Source organism: Zingiber officinale, chromosome 6A, assembly GCF_018446385.1.
Source record: "Zingiber officinale cultivar Zhangliang chromosome 6A, Zo_v1.1, whole genome shotgun sequence".
Classification (NCBI taxonomy): domain Eukaryota; kingdom Viridiplantae; phylum Streptophyta; class Magnoliopsida; order Zingiberales; family Zingiberaceae; genus Zingiber; species Zingiber officinale.
Genome location: NC_055997.1, coordinates 140029699 through 140047414, shown reverse-complemented (window position 1 = coordinate 140047414; position 17716 = coordinate 140029699). Strand labels below are relative to the sequence as shown.

Sequence of the window (17716 nt, the reverse complement as noted above, 5' to 3'; positions counted from 1 at the left end):
ATTTTTGGATAGGATCATTAACATTTGCTTATCTTATAAGAACTTGTATGAATGTTAGTTGATGGTATTAAATTGTCTTGCAACGATGTCATATGGATTATATACAAAATTGAATTCTAAAATTAAATTTCACAATTCGTAGGAAATTTATAATTAAGTCCAAAATGAGTCTCTATTCACAACTCATGATATAAACACAGCATTAAGTATGCGAGAAGGTAGAAAATGTTAAGTATAAGAGTCAAAATAATATACAAAAATACTCATTATCAGAGGGTCATCGTCGGGGACCCCTTCCCTGATTCGGCACTGACGCTGCTTATGTTCTAGGCGGGAGTGAAGTCTACAGGAGATTAACAGGAGCGTCACATCCTCAACATCCATTTCTTCAACTTTTGTACAGGATCATTAGCATTTGCTCATCTTATAAGAAGTTATATGATGGTATTAAATTGTCTTGCAACGATGTCATATGGATTATATGCAAAATTGAATTGTATTAAGGCATCTGATTACCATGAAATAATGAAAAATAGTAAAAGCATAGGTCAAGTAGAACGGTAGAAGTACGAAGATCAAATTATATTTTTAAAAAAATCATCAAAAAAAAGTATAAAGAAAATATTTATTAATTTTTTCTGAATTGGTAAAAGTCTCAGGAGTTGTTTAGAAAGAGAGTGAAAATTATAGCCAAAAAAATTAAGGGTTCGAAAATTTCCACTGTATATTATCTAAAAGATAAAGGTTATTTTTATTTGCTTTTACATGTGACCTGACAAATTTTCTCCCTACGTCTTTGTCTTTCAAAGGATGAAGAACCGGATTTTACAGCGAAAGTCAAATGAAGATTTTAATCGGATCAAAAAAAGAGAAGATTTTTTAATTTGCACGGTGTTACAGCTTAAACATCGCCGGCAAAAGATTGAGGCACCGGAAGGGATAAATCAGAGGAGAATTTAGGAGACGTGACCGGAAACAGGGGCAGCAACTGGGGAGGCTCCGTCGCCGTCGAAGCCCTCGGCGACGGGTGCAGGTAGAACCCCTTCTCGGCGATCGCCCTGTCCTCCGCCCACTTAGCCGCCTCCGAGTTGGGGTGCAGCGGCCGGTTGAAGGGGTCGGGGCTCAAGGGCGTCACCGGGCTGAGCGCCAGCGAGGGGAAATCCAGCATGCTCGGCGACAGGATCTCCGGCTGCCTGCGGGGCGAGAAGCCGGCGGCGGGGGAATTGGGGCTCGAGTGGGAGAGCGTCGTCAGCGCGAGGGGGCTGAGGTGGTTGAGGTTCCTCAGGCTGTTCCGCCGCTCATAGAGCTTAAAAGCGGGCCTCTTTGGCCCGGGGGCCTTGAACGCCGGAGCAACCGGCGCTTTCAGCGACGCCGCGGCCGCCGTCTCCGCTGTGCCCGTGAGCATCTGGACCACTTGCTTGAAGGAGGCGGCGTCCGCCAGGACGAAGGTCGTCGGACATAGATTGGGCTCGCAAGACTTCGATATGGGCTTGGGAGGCAGAGGTGGCGCCGGCGCCGGCGAAGCTGCTCCACTGCTGCTGCTGATTTCTCGAGCTGGAACTATTTGATGGCCGTCCATTCCTCGCAAAGATAAAAACGTTCAAACAAAAAAAAAAAAAGAATATAGACAAGAGAGGAGGAGGTTAGAACTTGAAACAGAGTAGAATAGATGGTGTGGTTCTCAGATCAGGTTCTCATTCTCAAGTATAATTTGTCTCTTCCATTGATAATTCATTGGCTAATGCATTTGAGAGAAGAGAAAGAAAAAAAAAAACAAAGTAATTCACGAATGACACATTTAAAGTTATGAGATTCTGAAAAGACTAATCTAATTTTCAGACTTTCTTAAAGATTATATATATTTTATATTTTACCCCCTTCCACAGTTCCACTAATCATTATATATTACACAACAACATTACTAAAACAACAATTTGGATCCATTTCTGATGATTAATTTTTAAAATATAGTACGTCAATATGTTATTCTTTGAAGTAGAAAAGAAAAAGATTATCTTTCGTTGACTCAGCTGAGAACCTACCTCTCATGTTCGTCTGCTAGAGGAGGATGGAGCTTTGGGAACGGTCTCAGCCAGCCCAGTGACGTAGAAATTAAAGGAGATGGGAGGAGCATCCAATTCTGAGTTAATGGTCGTCATGTGAGTCGTCGTCCGCCGGGACCAGCCACGCATCGTCAGTAGTGGCACTACTGTAGATGCGGGCGAAAGATTCTTGGCTCAGATTGTTGCTTGATCACGAGCTTAATACAGCGGCGCGCGTCGACCAACTTGACGTCGCGTGCGTTTGAATGCGTAGTGTGATTTGATGGGTGGCTGAGATCTGTTGCCGTCGGCCTATCGCGCGTATATGTAGAGTCTGGAGGCATGGAAAGAATCTATGCGTCGATCGCCGGAGGGATCCTATGCAATATTCTAGCTAAGCAGGAAGTTGTGCGACAGGATAATATAATAATATATGAAAAATAAATAAACAATTTTGATTTTGGGATTTATGAAAGCAGTTACGTTCTTGATGTATGTAACTATGTATAGTTTCTCCCGGAACAAATTCATTGTCTACGAGTTCTTTGCTACGCGTGCGAGTTTGTAAATAGATCAGTCAACATCGAAAATCATAAGAAAAACTTGAAGTCTAAAGGTTTGAAGTTTTTTTTTTTTTATAAGTTAAGCTTAATGTCATGATAGCCTGATAGGATGATAAAGATAAGCCCCTAAAAGCGACTCAATGCAGTGAAGATCGGTTGACGTAGAAGTCAAAGTCAAATGGTCAAAATCATAGGGTTGGATGGACTACGAGACCGCGGACTACGGACCGGACAAGCTAAGGTTGGCCAAGCGAGCCTTGAGAGCAGGTCGGATGTGAAAAGCCGACCAGACCATTCGAGCAATCGTCCTTCACAACTTGCAATCAAGGTTAAGAGTCAATACTAAGTTATTTTCTCCACTGCCCTTGTCGATCGGACCTTATGTCTGATCGGGCGCAATGCGCCTCGCCGAGAACAATAAAGTCGAGTAAAGAACAGGTTGGTAGGTTCACTCTGTACGACCGAGCTGGTAACATATTGACTGAGTGGCCCCCAATCGGCCTGCAACGGGACCCACATACATGTCTTACCTTACTCGTTTGGAAGTTTATGCCACCAGCAACAGAGAATGTCATGCAGACAAATCGTACTTTAGAAGCATCTAGTCTGTCACATCACAGAGATTTGCGTGTTTGCTTCAAGAAAGGTGTCAGAGACACTTTTCGACTTATATTTTCTTAGGAAACTTTGAAAAACATGTATATACTTTGGGATGTGTGCATAAATGTTATAGTGACACTATAAAAGGGAGTCTTTATCTATAGGCAGATGCATGAGATGCTTTATTATTCTACGTGTTCTCTGTTACTATTCACTTCTACTATTCTCTCCTCTTGAACCGAGTGCTAACTTGAGCGTCGGAGGGTCAACGCCAGAGATCCCTTCCCGGGCCCAATACTAACGATCCTTGTGTTACAGGTGTTAGTGCAATCGACCTCCAAGGTTTTAATGTCAGACAAATATGTTTAAGTATGCTTAAGTATGTTCATGAAAAATCCTAGTTGTAGGCTAGGCAAGGGGAGAAATCTCGGTATAGCGGAAGCCAGGTGGATAGGTCTGGAGGACTTAATCCCTGGGTAGCCGAGTACTGAGTCGGGAAAAATCTCGGTATAGCGGAAGCCAGGTGGATAGGTCTGGAGGACTTGATCCCTGGGTAGCCGAGTACTGAGTCTGGTGAGTGAAGCCAGGTTGAGAAAATCCTAGTGGGTGGTAACCTTAGGTAACGGGAAGTCTTGGAGGAGTGAACTCCAAGCAAGGTTGATCGGATGGTTTCCGGTCGACCGCGCGCGGTCGACCATACGGGCGGATATCGGTAAATCTAGGTTTATGTTTACTATTGTTTTCTGTATTATTATTATTGCTGTTGGCTAATATAATATTGCAGGAAAAGTCTTTGTGGATCAGGCGATCAGATACTGAGCAGGTAAAAGTCCAAACAGGTCTGGAGAACCATGTTTGGCAGGTAAGTTGAGGTAAGGAACTGGAGGAGCGACAATGAGGTCGGGTTCCCGAAGGGAACAACCTTAGGTCGATGATCCAACTGAAGAAACCGGGAAGGTTTCCAAGTTGAGATCAAGACAGTCCTAACTGTCATACTCATGCATTATATTACTGTGCTATATTACTGTTCTAACCTTTGTTTTGCAGGAATACTATTGTTATATCGAACTAACTTTGTGGTGCAGAATTATATGACCCCTTGAGTTTCAAAGGGTCATAACTTTTGACTCAGAACTCAGAATCAGGCTCTGTCAGCGGCCACGCGTCCAACACTTAGAAAGCTTCAATTCATCAAGGGTCCAATCGACTGAACAGGAGGTTCAGTCGACCGAAAAAGGCATTTTATCAGTCGACCGAACAAGCAACTTTGGCAAATCTGATCAGGCTCAGAAATATGGTATCCCAGCATGATCGGTCGACTGAAAATGAGGTTCGGTCGACCGAACAATGAAGACATTTAATGGCGCATTAATTCAAGATCTCGACGAACAGGGAAGGAAGCTGTTCGGTCGACTGAAAAAGAGGTTCGGTCGACCGAACCCGTAATGACCAGTTAATGCAGAAGATCGAGCCAGCGCCAGACTCCAGCCAGGAAGGAAGGGAGCGGGTTCGGTCGACTGAACCCAAGGATCGGTCGACCGAACATTGACGATTCTTATAAAAGTGAAGCTCCAGGTCTGTGGATGTGTAACGGGTTCTGATATCATCTCTATGATAAAGTTGTTCGAGAAACTACTCTTCTACACATCCATCAAGCAAGTTGTTGTACCATCCAAGAAGTGTCAATCGAGCTATATCTTCTATCTAAGTAATCGGTATATTTGTTTAACTTGCATTGTACTTAATTCAAGTAAGATAGTAGGCTGTTACTATCTTACTCTGCTCATTTGTACGATCTGCTTCTTTCCGAGGATCTCGGAAAGAAGAGTTATAGTGGATTGCCCATCGGTGCGGTCAAGGACCGCGGGCCTTCGAGTAGGAGTCGAGCTAGGCTCCGAACGAAGTAAAACGATTGTGTCTCCTTTCTTATTTTCCGCTGCACGATTCTGACTTAAAAAGAAAAGAATAGTTTTAAAAAAGACGCGATATTCACCCCCCCCCCCCTCTATCGCGCTACTCGATCCTATCAATTAGTATCAGAGCATATAGCTCTGAAATTTCTTAATTGATTTTCAAAGCAACTTTTTAAAACTTTTTCTTTTCATCAAGTTTTTCCTTATAATAAATTTTTTTTTTCCAGCACTACTAATCCCAAGACAAAAGTCTTGGAAATATTTTCTCTTAATTTTTTCTTGCAAGAATTATGAACTCATATCAAGAAGGGCGAAGTATCTATGACCCTCCACAGTACGATCAAGTCTACTTCAATTCTTGGAGGAATATGATGGAATGTTTCATTGGAAGCAGCAATTTCGACAACTGGATCGCATTGAGACAACCGTCTCAAAACTCACAATCAAACACAGAGGTAATAAATATGTTCATAAATATTTTGCCTAATGAAGTCTTGTGTCAATTAGAAGGTTACAAGAATGCATTCGAGATGTGGACCAAATTGATCGAGCTTCACGAGACCCCGTCGAGGCTAGAAGATCAAGGCAAAAGTGAGTTCGAATCCGAATCCGAAGAGCTATCCTCAGAACCAGATCTAGAAGAACAAGACCAAATCAGCTTCATCGCTCTAGTGGCTGAGGAGGAGGCTAATGGATCTGAACCCGAGTCTGACCGAACACTTGAGCTTGAATCCGAAATGGCAATGGTCAAGGGGGAGAATCCTAATGAGGATTCAAAAGGTAATATTTTAAATACAAAATTTAAAGAACACATAACATGTTTTAATTGCAGTGAAAAGGGGCACTACAAAAATAAATGCCCAATGAGTCGATCTGCACAACCGGAGGCAAAGGAGGAGTCGAAGCCTAGAGTCCAGAAAAGGAAGGACCACATCGAATGTTTCAAGTGCAAAAAGATGGGACACTACAAATCTCAATGCCCGGAAAGAAGATCCAAGGATTTAGGGGGAGCTAGTATGGTAAATAATTTTAAATTATATGAACATTTGCATGCTTTAGATCCTTCTTGTTTGAATGGTAATTTGAAATTAAAAATGCATGAAAATTCAACATTAAAATTACTTAACAAAAATAATCTAACTAATAAAAATTTAATTAATTCAAATATAACTAAAATTGACCAAATCAACCAAAAACTTAATCAAGACCCAGTTAATCAAAGTCTATTTATTCAAGATAATTTGAATTTAAATCAAAATAATAATTATCTAGAGTTAAATAACAATAAACATAATTTAACAAAAAATTTAAATAAAGATAAGAAACTAAACTATAAATCAAAGTTTAGAAAATTAGAAAAACAAAATAATGTTTTGAAAAACAAAATTAATATATTATAAAACATTATTAATAATTTTATCAACATACAAAATCTAGATTTAAGTTATAAATCAAAACCAAAACAAAACCTTCATTATAATCATGTACCCTTTAATTATAAAACTAATCAATAATAATAATAATAATAATAATAATAATAATAATAACAACAACAATACTAATATTAACAAAACAATTCTAAACAAAGCAACAACCATCATTAATGGACAAAAACAATAATATAAAACAATAATATTAAATATACAACAACAACAACATCAACAACACAAACAATTTGTATTATGCATGACTTGTTTGAATTGTTTGAGTTGCCATGATCATTCATACTTATCTATTCATGCATCTTTTCTTTATGCTCTTAATTTAGAACGATTAGTTAAAAAGGTTTACCAAACTCTAACAACAGAGCACCGGAAAGGATTGGGATGATAGTACATCAAGGAAACTTTGTCAAAGGCATGTCTAGGCTGAATATGGAATTCTACCTGGTGCACTAGACTTAGTGGATCTGGCCGAAGCTACCCCAGTCAAACATGGGATAGTTAGACCAAAATTTAGTATTAAGTTTTTTGGGCAGGAACAATTTGGAAAGTCTTCAGCAAGTGGTCTAATGATATTCAAGTAGGTCATATGCCTCGCCACTGAACTGAAACTTATCCTTAGGACGCCTGCTTGATTAACCCAAAGCTAAGTTTGAATCTAACATAGGTTTAATAACCTTTTTCAATAAAATTAATTCTAATTCAAACTAATTCAATTTCAAACCTAACTTAATTCAAACTCAAACTAAAATTAATTCTAATTCAAACTAATTCAATTTCAAACCTAACTTAATTCAAACCCAAACTAAAATTAATTCTAATTCAAATCTAATTCAAACTTAATTAAAATTATTTAAAAACTTATTAAAATTATTTTAAACTTTAATAAAATTATTTTAAAACTTATTAAAATTATTTTAAAACTTAATTAAAATTATTTTAAAACTTATTAAAATTCATTTTAAACTTTATTAAATTTATTTTAAAACTTATTAAATTTATTTTAAAACTTAATTAAAATTATTCTTAAAACTTAATTATTTTGAAAACTTAATTATTTTTAAAACTTATTAAAATTTATTTTAAACTTTATTAAAATTATTTTAAAAACTTATTTAAAATTATTTTAAAACTTAATTAAAATTATTTTAAAAAAACTTAATTAAAATTATTAATTATTTTAAAAACTTAATTAAAATTATTTAAAAACTTAATTAAAATTATTTTAAAAACTTAATTAAAATTATTTAAAAACTTAATTAAAATTATTTTAAAAACTTAATTAAAATTATTTAAAAACTTAATTAAAATTATTTTAAAAACTTAATTAAACTTATTTAAAAACTTATTTAAAATTATTGTAAAACTTAATTAAAATTATTTTAAAACTTAACTATTTTAAAACTTAATTTAAAATTATTTTAAAAATTATTTTAAAACTTGATTACATAAACTAAATTAATTAACCCTAATCATTAACTAGTTTAACTTAATACACTTAATTAATTCTTATTAAATTTCAACTTGAAATCTTATATTTAATCAACAAATAAAATACTTTAACAAAATTAAATATAACTAATTCTAAAATCTTTACCTAATTAATTACTAAGAACTTAATAATAATTCAAAATCAATTAATTCGTAATTATTAATTATGAAACCTTAATCAACAATTAAAATTAATTTTTAGCCTAATTAATAATAATACTAAATTCAATTGAAACTAATCTTTAAATTATGTTTAAATCAATCAATAATCTAGCAACTATTCTAACTTTATAATTTCTAAACTAAACATTAATTCAATTAATTCACAAATTAAATGTTTCCATCTATTTAACTTACAATAATCAAAGTTTAACTAAAATTTAATCAATAAAGTCATCTCACACAATTATAGGATTACCATACTTGCAAATTTAGAATGGGTGAGATGCTAAGAAAATTAAAATTTAAACTAATTTCTTAAAAATGATTTTTGAAAACTTATAAATCTATTTTCTTAAGAAAATATTTACTTATAATTCTTTGAAACATTATTTGAAATCAACTTTAAAATACTTTCAAAAGTATCTTTAATTTTACTATTTTTTCCTTTAAAATTTTTGGATCAATATTTGATGCATGCTCACTACATCTTATTATTGTCCTTCAAAAGGGTGAGAGAATACCGTAGAAAATATCTTGAAAATGTTTAAAGGTATTCCATCATTATTGGTGCAAAACTTAAGGGTCCTTAGCAATTAAATCCATTTATGAAGGGTTCTTTTTGTTGTATGACAAAAGGGGGAGAAGAAAGGGTTTAAGTTAGAAATCTAAATCTTTATGAATTGACCTAACTTAAACATATTTGTCAAACATCAAAAAGGGGGAGATTGTTGGTGCAATCGACCTCCAAGGTTTTAATGTCAGACAAATATGTTTAAGTATGCTTAAGTATGTTCATGAAAAATCCTAGTTGTAGGCTAGGCAAGGGGAGAAATCTCGGTATAGCGGAAGCCAGGTGGATAGGTCTGGAGGACTTAATCCCTGGGTAGCCGAGTACTGAGTCGGGAAAAATCTCGGTATAGCGGAAGCCAGGTGGATAGGTCTGGAGGACTTGATCCTTGGGTAGCCGAGTACTGAGTCTGGTGAGTGAAGCCAGGTTGAGAAAATCCTAGTGGATGGTAACCTTAGGTAACGGGAAGTCTTGGAGGAGTGAACTCCAAGCAAGGTTGATCGGATGGTTTCCGGTCGACCGCACGCGGTCGACCGTACCAGCGGATATCGGTAAATCTAGGTTTATGTTTACTATTATTTTCTGTATTATTATTATTGTTGTTGACTAATATAATATTGCAGGAAAAGTCTTTGTGGATCAGGCGATCAGATACTGAGCAGGTAAAAGTCCAAACAGGTCTGGAGAACCATGTTTGGCAGGTAAGTTGAGGTAAGGAACTGGAGGAGCGACAGTGAGGTCGGGTTCCCGAAGGGAACAACCTTAGGTCGCTGATCCAACTGAAGAAACCGGGAAGGTTTCCAAGTTGAGATCAAGACAGTCCTAACTGTCATACTTATGCATTATATTACTGTGCTATATTACTGTTCTAACCTTTGTTTTGCAGGAATACTATTATTATATCGAACTAACTTTGTGGTGTAAAATTATATGACCCCTTGAGTTTCAAAGGGTCATAACTTTTGACTCAGAACTCAGAATCAGGCTCTGTCAGCGGCCACGCATCCAACACTCAGAAAGCTTCAATTCATCAAGGGTCCAGTCGACTGAAAAGGAGGTTCAGTCGACCAAAAAAGGCATTTTATCAGTCGACCGAACCTTGGTTCGGTCGACCGAACAAGCAACTTTGGCAAATCTGATCAGGCTCAGAAATATGGTATCCCAGCATGATCGGTCGACCGAAAATGAGGTTCGGTCGACCGAACAATGAAGACATTTAATGGCGCATTAATTCAAGATCTTGACGAACAGGGAAGGAAGCTGTTCGGTCGACCGAAAAAGAGGTTCGGTCGACCGAACCCTTAATGACCAGTTAATGCAGAAGATCGAGCCAGCGCCAGACACCAGCCAGGAAGGAAGGGAGCGGGTTCGGTCGACTGAACCCAAGGATCGGTCGACCGAACGTTGACAATTCTTATAAAAGTGAAGCTCCAGGTCTGTGGCTGTGTAACGGATTCTTATATCATCTCTATGATAAAGTTGTTCGAGATACTACTCTTCTACACATCCATCAAGCAAGTTGTTGTACCATCCAAGAAGTGCCGATCGAGCTATATCTTCTATCTAAGTAATCGGTATATTTGTTTAACTTGCATTGTACTTAATTCAAGTAAGATAGTAGGTTGTTACTATCTTACTCTGCTCATTTGTACGATCTGCTTCTTTCCGAGGATCTCGGAAAGAAGAGTTATAGTGGATTGCCCATCGGTGCGGTCAAGGACCGCGGGCCTTCGAGTAGGAGTCGAGCTAGGCTCCGAACGAAGTAAAACGATTGTGTCTCCTTTCTTATTTTCCGCTGCACGATTCTGACTTAAAAAGAAAAGAATAGTTTTAAAAAAGACGCGATATTCACCCCCCTCTATCGCGCTACTCGATCCTATCAACAGGACAGCATGGAGTCTTCATTCAGTCAACAGTCGAGCCACGTTCCCAGCTAACCATCTTCTCAGCTCCCAGACAATTTCATATTTGGTGTCATTTATGGAAACTTCACCTACATCCGAGACGTGAAGATGGAGGACACTGGATGAATTACCACTGTGACGTTAACCCAAGAAGAGCTAGCGATACTAATAAATGCCTGAGCTGCAAAGATGGTGCAACAACAACAGGAGATAGCAGCCGATTGTCGAGCATCGAACAACCCAATTGTATCGGCAACAGGTTAACGAACTGAGACCCTGCTGGCCGCAAGCCAAACCACCAGCTGATAGGCGCCTTCCAGCAAGCACTGAACACGCCAATCTTGTACCACAAGGCGTTATTACCCACACCCTCGAAAGAGCATGGCCAAGCCAAAAGGACACAAGGATCATTTTTCGAGAATGTGCCCGTCTGGGATGTACGGAAAGGAAAAGCACCCCAATTCGACAACTCTCTAGAGTGGATTAACAGGCAGTTCTCCCAAGAAATCCTCGACGATCAATTTCCACCTCATTTCATACCTCTGACGATCAAAGAGTATACGGGGTCAACTGATCCTGAGAACCATATACTCAAATTCAATAACATAGTCATGCTCTACCAATACACCAATGGAGTTAAGTGTCGTATGTTCCTCACCATGCTATCTGGTTTGGCGCATAGGTGATTCAAACGCTTGTCGATCGGGTCCATCTGCAGATTCAAGGATTTCCAAGTGACTTTTCTCTAGCACTTTGATAGTAATTGTCGCTACCAAAAGATGAACGTGAACCTGTTCTCGCTTATAGACAAGGGCCCAAGGAGGTATTATGGGACTACATTAAGAAATTCAATCAAGTTGCCATGGACGCCCCATCAGCCACCCCAAGAAATTTTGGTAAGTGCCTTTTCACAGGGACTTACAGATAACGATTTCTTTTGCTTACTTATCAAGAAGCCTCCAAGAGACTTCGATTATCTGCTCAAACGGGCTACGAAGTACATCAATATCGAAGAGATTCAGTCAGCCCAGAAAATAGAAGTGATTCTCGAGCCTGCAGTTGTCTCAGAACGCCGAGTGGCTCACACCCATCTACCGCTAAAAGGACCCTAAGCGGACGCATCACAGCAACACCAAAAACTCCAAACCCATGCAGTCCGGCATGTAGATTCTGAGCGAGCAAGATTTCTTGAGCCCCAATAGTGTGCCCTACTATTTTTCTCCTACCATCGTTCGACAACCCATAATACGAAAAATTGTTACCATTTCAACCCAAGACCGTGCGGACCAGCCTAGTAGGGATTCCGCCATTGATCTCCATCTCCCGAGTGCCACCATCATCGTCGGTCGGATGGGCAACCCGATAAAGGCAATGCGCATGCCGAGCAGCATCAACCACAACCTCAGTGATGTGGTAAGTAGAGAGGGGAGGGGTACTTTGGTAATTTTTCTATAGCACCCCTTTTTAGGAAATTCACGTGAAGGAAAGGGGTTGCTTCGTAGGTTTCCTTATGCACCGCCACCACGAATAGGGGGGAGAGTCTTTGTCTCTCTCCGCCACCAGCTAGCGACGCCAGCCAGCGGCGATCGTCACTGAGTCGCCTGCTTCCTTCCTCCAGCCTTCTTGACGCGGACACCGCCAAGCGACACCGCTGCCATCGTTTCCCTCTCCACGCCGGCAACCTCATGCAGGCATCTTGGTTTTCCTTCTCCACTTCCATCTCCTCCCTTCTCCCTGCCAATGCAATTGCCTGAGGCTCTCTTCCTTGCGGGCATCGCTCATGTCGCACCTCCTTCCTCTCCCCGGTGAAATGTCGTCGCCACAAGGACCCACATCGCCTCCCTTGCTGTGACACCGCTACCTCCGCCAGCCAACACCCTCTGGAGCTGCTGCACAACCCTTGATGCCGCCTTCATCGCATCGACAGCGTACGACGCTTCGTCGGACATCACTGCCCCGCTGTGCTCCCTCTTTCTAGTGTTGGTATAATATCCCACAGGTCAAGGTTGACCTGGTTGACCAAGCTTGAGTCTTGGTTTGAGTTTCGATGTTTGACAATACAAGACTTCAATAATATAGACAAGTGTAGGTGCAGTTGTTCATTTGGGAAGATTGTTTGGTGTAATTCCCCTCTGATCAGGGTCTGATCAGGTTGGTTGAAGAAGAGTCAAGTATGTCAAGGTTGACTAGATACTTGACTGGGAAGTCCTAACTAGGATGTTAGGTAAAAGAAAAATCCTGGTAAGTGAATCCAGGTGAAAGACCTAGTGAGTGAAGCTAGGTAGAGAGAAAATCCTGGTGAGTGGAGCCAGGTGAAAGTCCTAGTGAGTGAAGCTAGGCAGTATGAAAATCTTGGTGAGTGAAGCCAGGTAGAAAGAAAGACCTAGTCAGTGAAACTAGGCAGAGAGAAAATCCTGGTGAGTGAAGTCAGGTGAAAGTCCTAGTGAGTGAAGCTAGGCAGTATGAAAATCCTGGTGAGTGAAGCCAGGTGAAAGACCTAGTGAGTGAAGCTAGGCAGTATGAAAATCCTGGTGAGTGAAGCCAGGTGAAAGACCTAGTGAGTGAAGTTAGGCAGTATGAAAATCTTGGTGAGTGAAGCCAAGTGAAAGCCCTGGTAAGTGAAGCCAGGCAGATGGAAAGTCCTAGTGAGTGAAGCTAGGCAGAAGGAAATCCTGGTGAGTGAAGCCAGGTGAAAGTCCTAGTGAGTGAAGCTAGGCAATTGGAAATCTTGGTGAGTGAAGCCAAGTGAAAGTCCTGGTGAGTGAATCCAGGTGGAAGTCCTAGTGAGTGAAGCTAGGCAGTTGGAAATCTTGGTGAGTGAAGCCAAGTGAAAGTCCTGGTGAGTGAAGCCAGGCACGGGGAAAATCCAGATGGGTCAAGGTTGACCAGACATCTGGTGAAAGTCCAAGTAGGTTAAGGGATTGACCGGATACTTGGCACGAGGAGAAAAATCCAAGTAGGTCAAATAGATTGACCAGACACTTGGTGAGGGAGTCCTAACAGGTCAAGGGTGACCAGATGCTAGGCATGATGTACCAACAGGTCAAGGTTGACCGGATGTTGGTTTGAGGGGCTTGGGACTTGGTTTTGGGCAAAAACCAGCAGCTGGATCGATCAACCGATCGATTGGCTGGAGCCTAATCGATCGGCCGATCAATTGGGGAGTCCCCGCGAGAAGCCTTCGTCTCAATCGATCAGTGGATTGATTGGGAGGCAGTCGCGAGCACACATAAGCCTGCTGGATCGATCGGTTGATCGATCCAGAGGCCCCAATCGATCAGTGGATCGATTGTGAAGCTGCGATTTGTCGCGATAAGCCCTAGATCGATCCGTTGATCGATCTAGGCATTTTTCAAGAGCACAGAGGCGCTCTGGATCGATCAATGGATCGATCCAAAGCTTTCCCGATCGATTGGGAGCAATTCAATCGATCGGGATCCGACCGTTGGCGCAGATAAAGGCCATTGGCGTGCGTCTTCTTCGAAAGAACTCGCACTTTTCATCTCTGATCCTCTCCAGCGAGCACAGCAGCTCTCCACACTTCTTCTCCACCCTACTGCCAGTTCTTAAAGGGTTCTTGGAGCAAGGTTTGCTAGTGATCCAAGATCAAGAGGCGGGCTACAACAAGAAGTTAGGGTTAGGGTTTTCACTGCATAACTTGTAAGCTTTTGCTTGTATTTTATTTCCCTTTCCTTATTCTTGTATTGAGAGTGTTGTAGGGCTTCTCCGCCTATGGTATTTACCATAAAGGAGTGTTATTCATAGTGGAGGGTGTGTGTGTGCGTGGATCCTTGGATTAGTCACCTTTTGTGAGGTGGATACCAAGTAAAATCCATTTGTTAGCGTTGTATGCATTTGTTTCTTTGTTTTTCCACTGCACATCTTTGAAGAAACAAGCAACGAAGCACACGAGGAACGCGACGAGCTATTCACCCCCTAGTTACATTTCAGTCCCAATAAGTGGTATCAGAGTAAGGTCGCTCTTCACCGGAATCATCGCCGGAAGGGGCAAACAAAACAAGCAAAGCTAGAGGGTGAAGAAGTTGGGGCAAATTCATCAAAGTCAAAGAATTCAAGAAGCTCAACTTCAAGATGCAATTCCAAAATGGACTTGGATTTGACACAAGGGTGGCTCCACCATACGTTTCAACAAGCTTCGATCTTTGGAAATCAAGGATCAAGAATTTCTTAATGGTGAAGATAGAGCAATGGTTTGCTCTCATGGAAAGATTCGAAGCTCCAAAGAACTCCAAGGGAAAAGTCCTCAAGAAAAGTAAATGGAGCAAAGAGCAGATTCAAAGGAGCGAGACAAATGATAAAGTGACCAAGCTTTTGGTCAACTTATTGCCTAGCCACATTTTGGCTCAAATTTGATAGTTCAAGGATGCCAAGGAGCTTTGGAGCAAGTTGGCAACTATTCATGAGATCCCCTCCACTGTACCAATCCAAGAAAAATCCAAAGAGGGTGACTCATTGGAGCAAGACCAAGAGGAGGAGAATTCCGAAGTTGAGAGATGCTCAACTTCCGTAGAAGAGGTCCAAGAATCCTCATCCTCAAAGGAGTGCAATCAAAAGAGCAAGGAAGGAACATATTCCTTGTTTCATGCATAAGAGGATGAAGAAGAAGGTGAATCCTCCACCTCTAGGATTGAGGGGGGCCGACCTTCGGTGGCACCGGATCAAGAATAAGGAGAAGCTTCTACATCCAGGTCAAATGGAGAAGAAGCTTCCACCTCCACAAGTCAAGCAAAATCAAATTGAGGAGTATCATCTTCGGATCAAGAGGAAGCCTCTACTTCCAAGTCAAATGGAGGAGCAAGTGTCACACCTACACAAGAAGGTATAAATAGTTCATTTAAAAATAAAAATCATATTATATGTTTTGAGTGTAGGGAGAATGGGCACTACAAGATCAAGTGTCCCAACTTGGCCAAGAAGAAGGGTCAAGTGGCACCCAAGGGCAAGGAGAAGCCCAAGGAGGCCATCCCCACAACAAAGAAGAGCAAGGAACACATTGTGTGCTTCTTGTGCCAACAAAGATGGCATTACCGAAGTCAATGCCCTAAGGGGAAGAAGTTGGTTAAGGCTCAAGGAGGAAGCTCAATTCAAGGGGGAGCCTCCAAGGTAAAAAGAAAGGTATCATTCATTGAGACTATCCCCTTAAATAATGGTAAAAAGCATGATAATTCTAATTTATATCATTTCAATGCTATTTACCATGAAAATAGGAGGCATGATAAAGTTAAGGAAAATCATGTAGCTTTTCATGCTAAAACCTCTCAACCTAGGTTTAGAAGGGTAGATAGGAATTTAGGCAAGAACCCTAAGGATTCTAGGTATTTGCTTAAGAAAAAGAAAAGTCATGATTTTAGTGAAAATCTATGGTTGAGGGATTATGGAAGGAAAATCAAGTCTTGAGGTCAAGACTTGATAAATTAGAGAAGACCCTTAGAAAAATCACAAATGGAACACAAGGGTCTAAGGGTAAAAACCTAGGTTTAGGACAACAAAAGTCATCCAATGGCCATAGAGGTTTGGGATACAAACCTAAGGCTAAGAAGGATGAAATTTCTTACCATAGGGTTCCATATAGTTATGGAACCAACCCTAGGTCTAAGGATTAAGTCAAAAGTACAAGGGAAGTTATCCCTAGGAGTATTTTTGCAACTAAAGTGACTAAGACTTCTAAGAAGTCTAACAAAGTCACTAAAAAGGTCACAAGGGAAGAAATCCCTAGGGTTGACCTAGAAAATCTAACCAAAGCTTCTAAGAAGCCAAACAAGGTCACTAGGAAGGTATCTAGGGAAGTTATCCATAGTGAGTACCTAGAGCATCCAAGGAGCACCAATAGGTTTTGGGTTCCTAGGAGCATTTTCTCTACCCTATAGATGGGTTAGAGAGTGTCAACTCTAAGAAGAAGGGTAGTTAACCCAACTTTGAAGAAATTAACACTCAAGGAGCATTTTCAAGGTTATTATTAACCTTTGAAAAATGAAATGGATTTATGATTTACTCTTTGAAAGAGTAAAATGTGCCAAATTTGAGAAGTATTGATTTTATTTTAAAATGGCACATATTGGGAAAACATAAGGAAATACCAAGTTGGGATTTTGGTTTTTTCTTAGTGATACTCTTGTGGAAGAATGAAATATGCCAACATTTGAGAAATAAGTTTAATTTTAATTGACATAAGTTAATCAAGATAACTAGAAATACTAATTTAGGTTTTGACATTTTCTTGGAACACTTAGATGGGCAATCTAGGTTTAATTTTTAATTTAGCTAAGATTTAAGGACACTTAGATAGGTAATCTAGGTATTTTATTTATGCTAAATCTTGCCATAATTGTTTGCCCATTATATGTCATGACATCATGATTATTTTTGTATTCATATCATATGATGAAAAACACAAAAATATCATGTCATGACATACATACATCATGTAGTTATAAGAAATTTTCTTTTGAAAATTATTTCTTTTTGATGTATGCCATAACATTATCATGCATTATGTTTATTTCCTTAAAATTAAGGACAAGTGGCATTTATCAACAGGTGGTGTCAACAAGTGACATCCTAGGTGGATGTTCAATATCCACAAAATGCCTAGATAGATATGCATGATCCCTAGATTAGGGCAAAACTAAATTTTACATCTCACAAAGACCTATAAGATAACTTGTATGTGTTTTGTGCACAGTAGATATAAGTGAGATGTTAGGATGATGAACAAAACTCAACATGCTGTTTTAGTGCATTTCCTTGAGTTTTAAGTTCATCAAAACACATAGTTATGTGTTTTCCCATCATTGGGAAAGCTAATGTACAAGTCATGTGCATTAAGCCCAAGGAACATGGTGGGATATTGGTTTTGAAAATGTTTTTAAAATGATTTTGGAAAACTTTGGTGAAGGCTATCTTTTGATAGTAATCACCATTGAATAGTTAGACACAAACTTGAAGAAAACACTAAAGTTTTTATAAGTTTTCAAGTTTGTGTCCATCTTTAAAAATATGATGTATTTTCT

General features: G+C 39.6%; 1 protein-coding gene across 1 annotated transcript; it reads right to left on the bottom strand.

The window, feature by feature from the left end:
• Window positions 1–823: 823 nt before the first annotated feature.
• Window positions 824–2073, bottom strand: LOC121994493 (VQ motif-containing protein 4-like). The gene has a single exon (XM_042548504.1). The coding sequence runs from the start codon at window positions 1577–1579 to the stop codon at window positions 902–904; it is 678 nt and encodes a 225-aa protein (XP_042404438.1). The 5' UTR covers window positions 1580–2073; the 3' UTR covers window positions 824–901.
• Between the last annotated feature and the right edge of the window lie 15643 nt (window positions 2074–17716).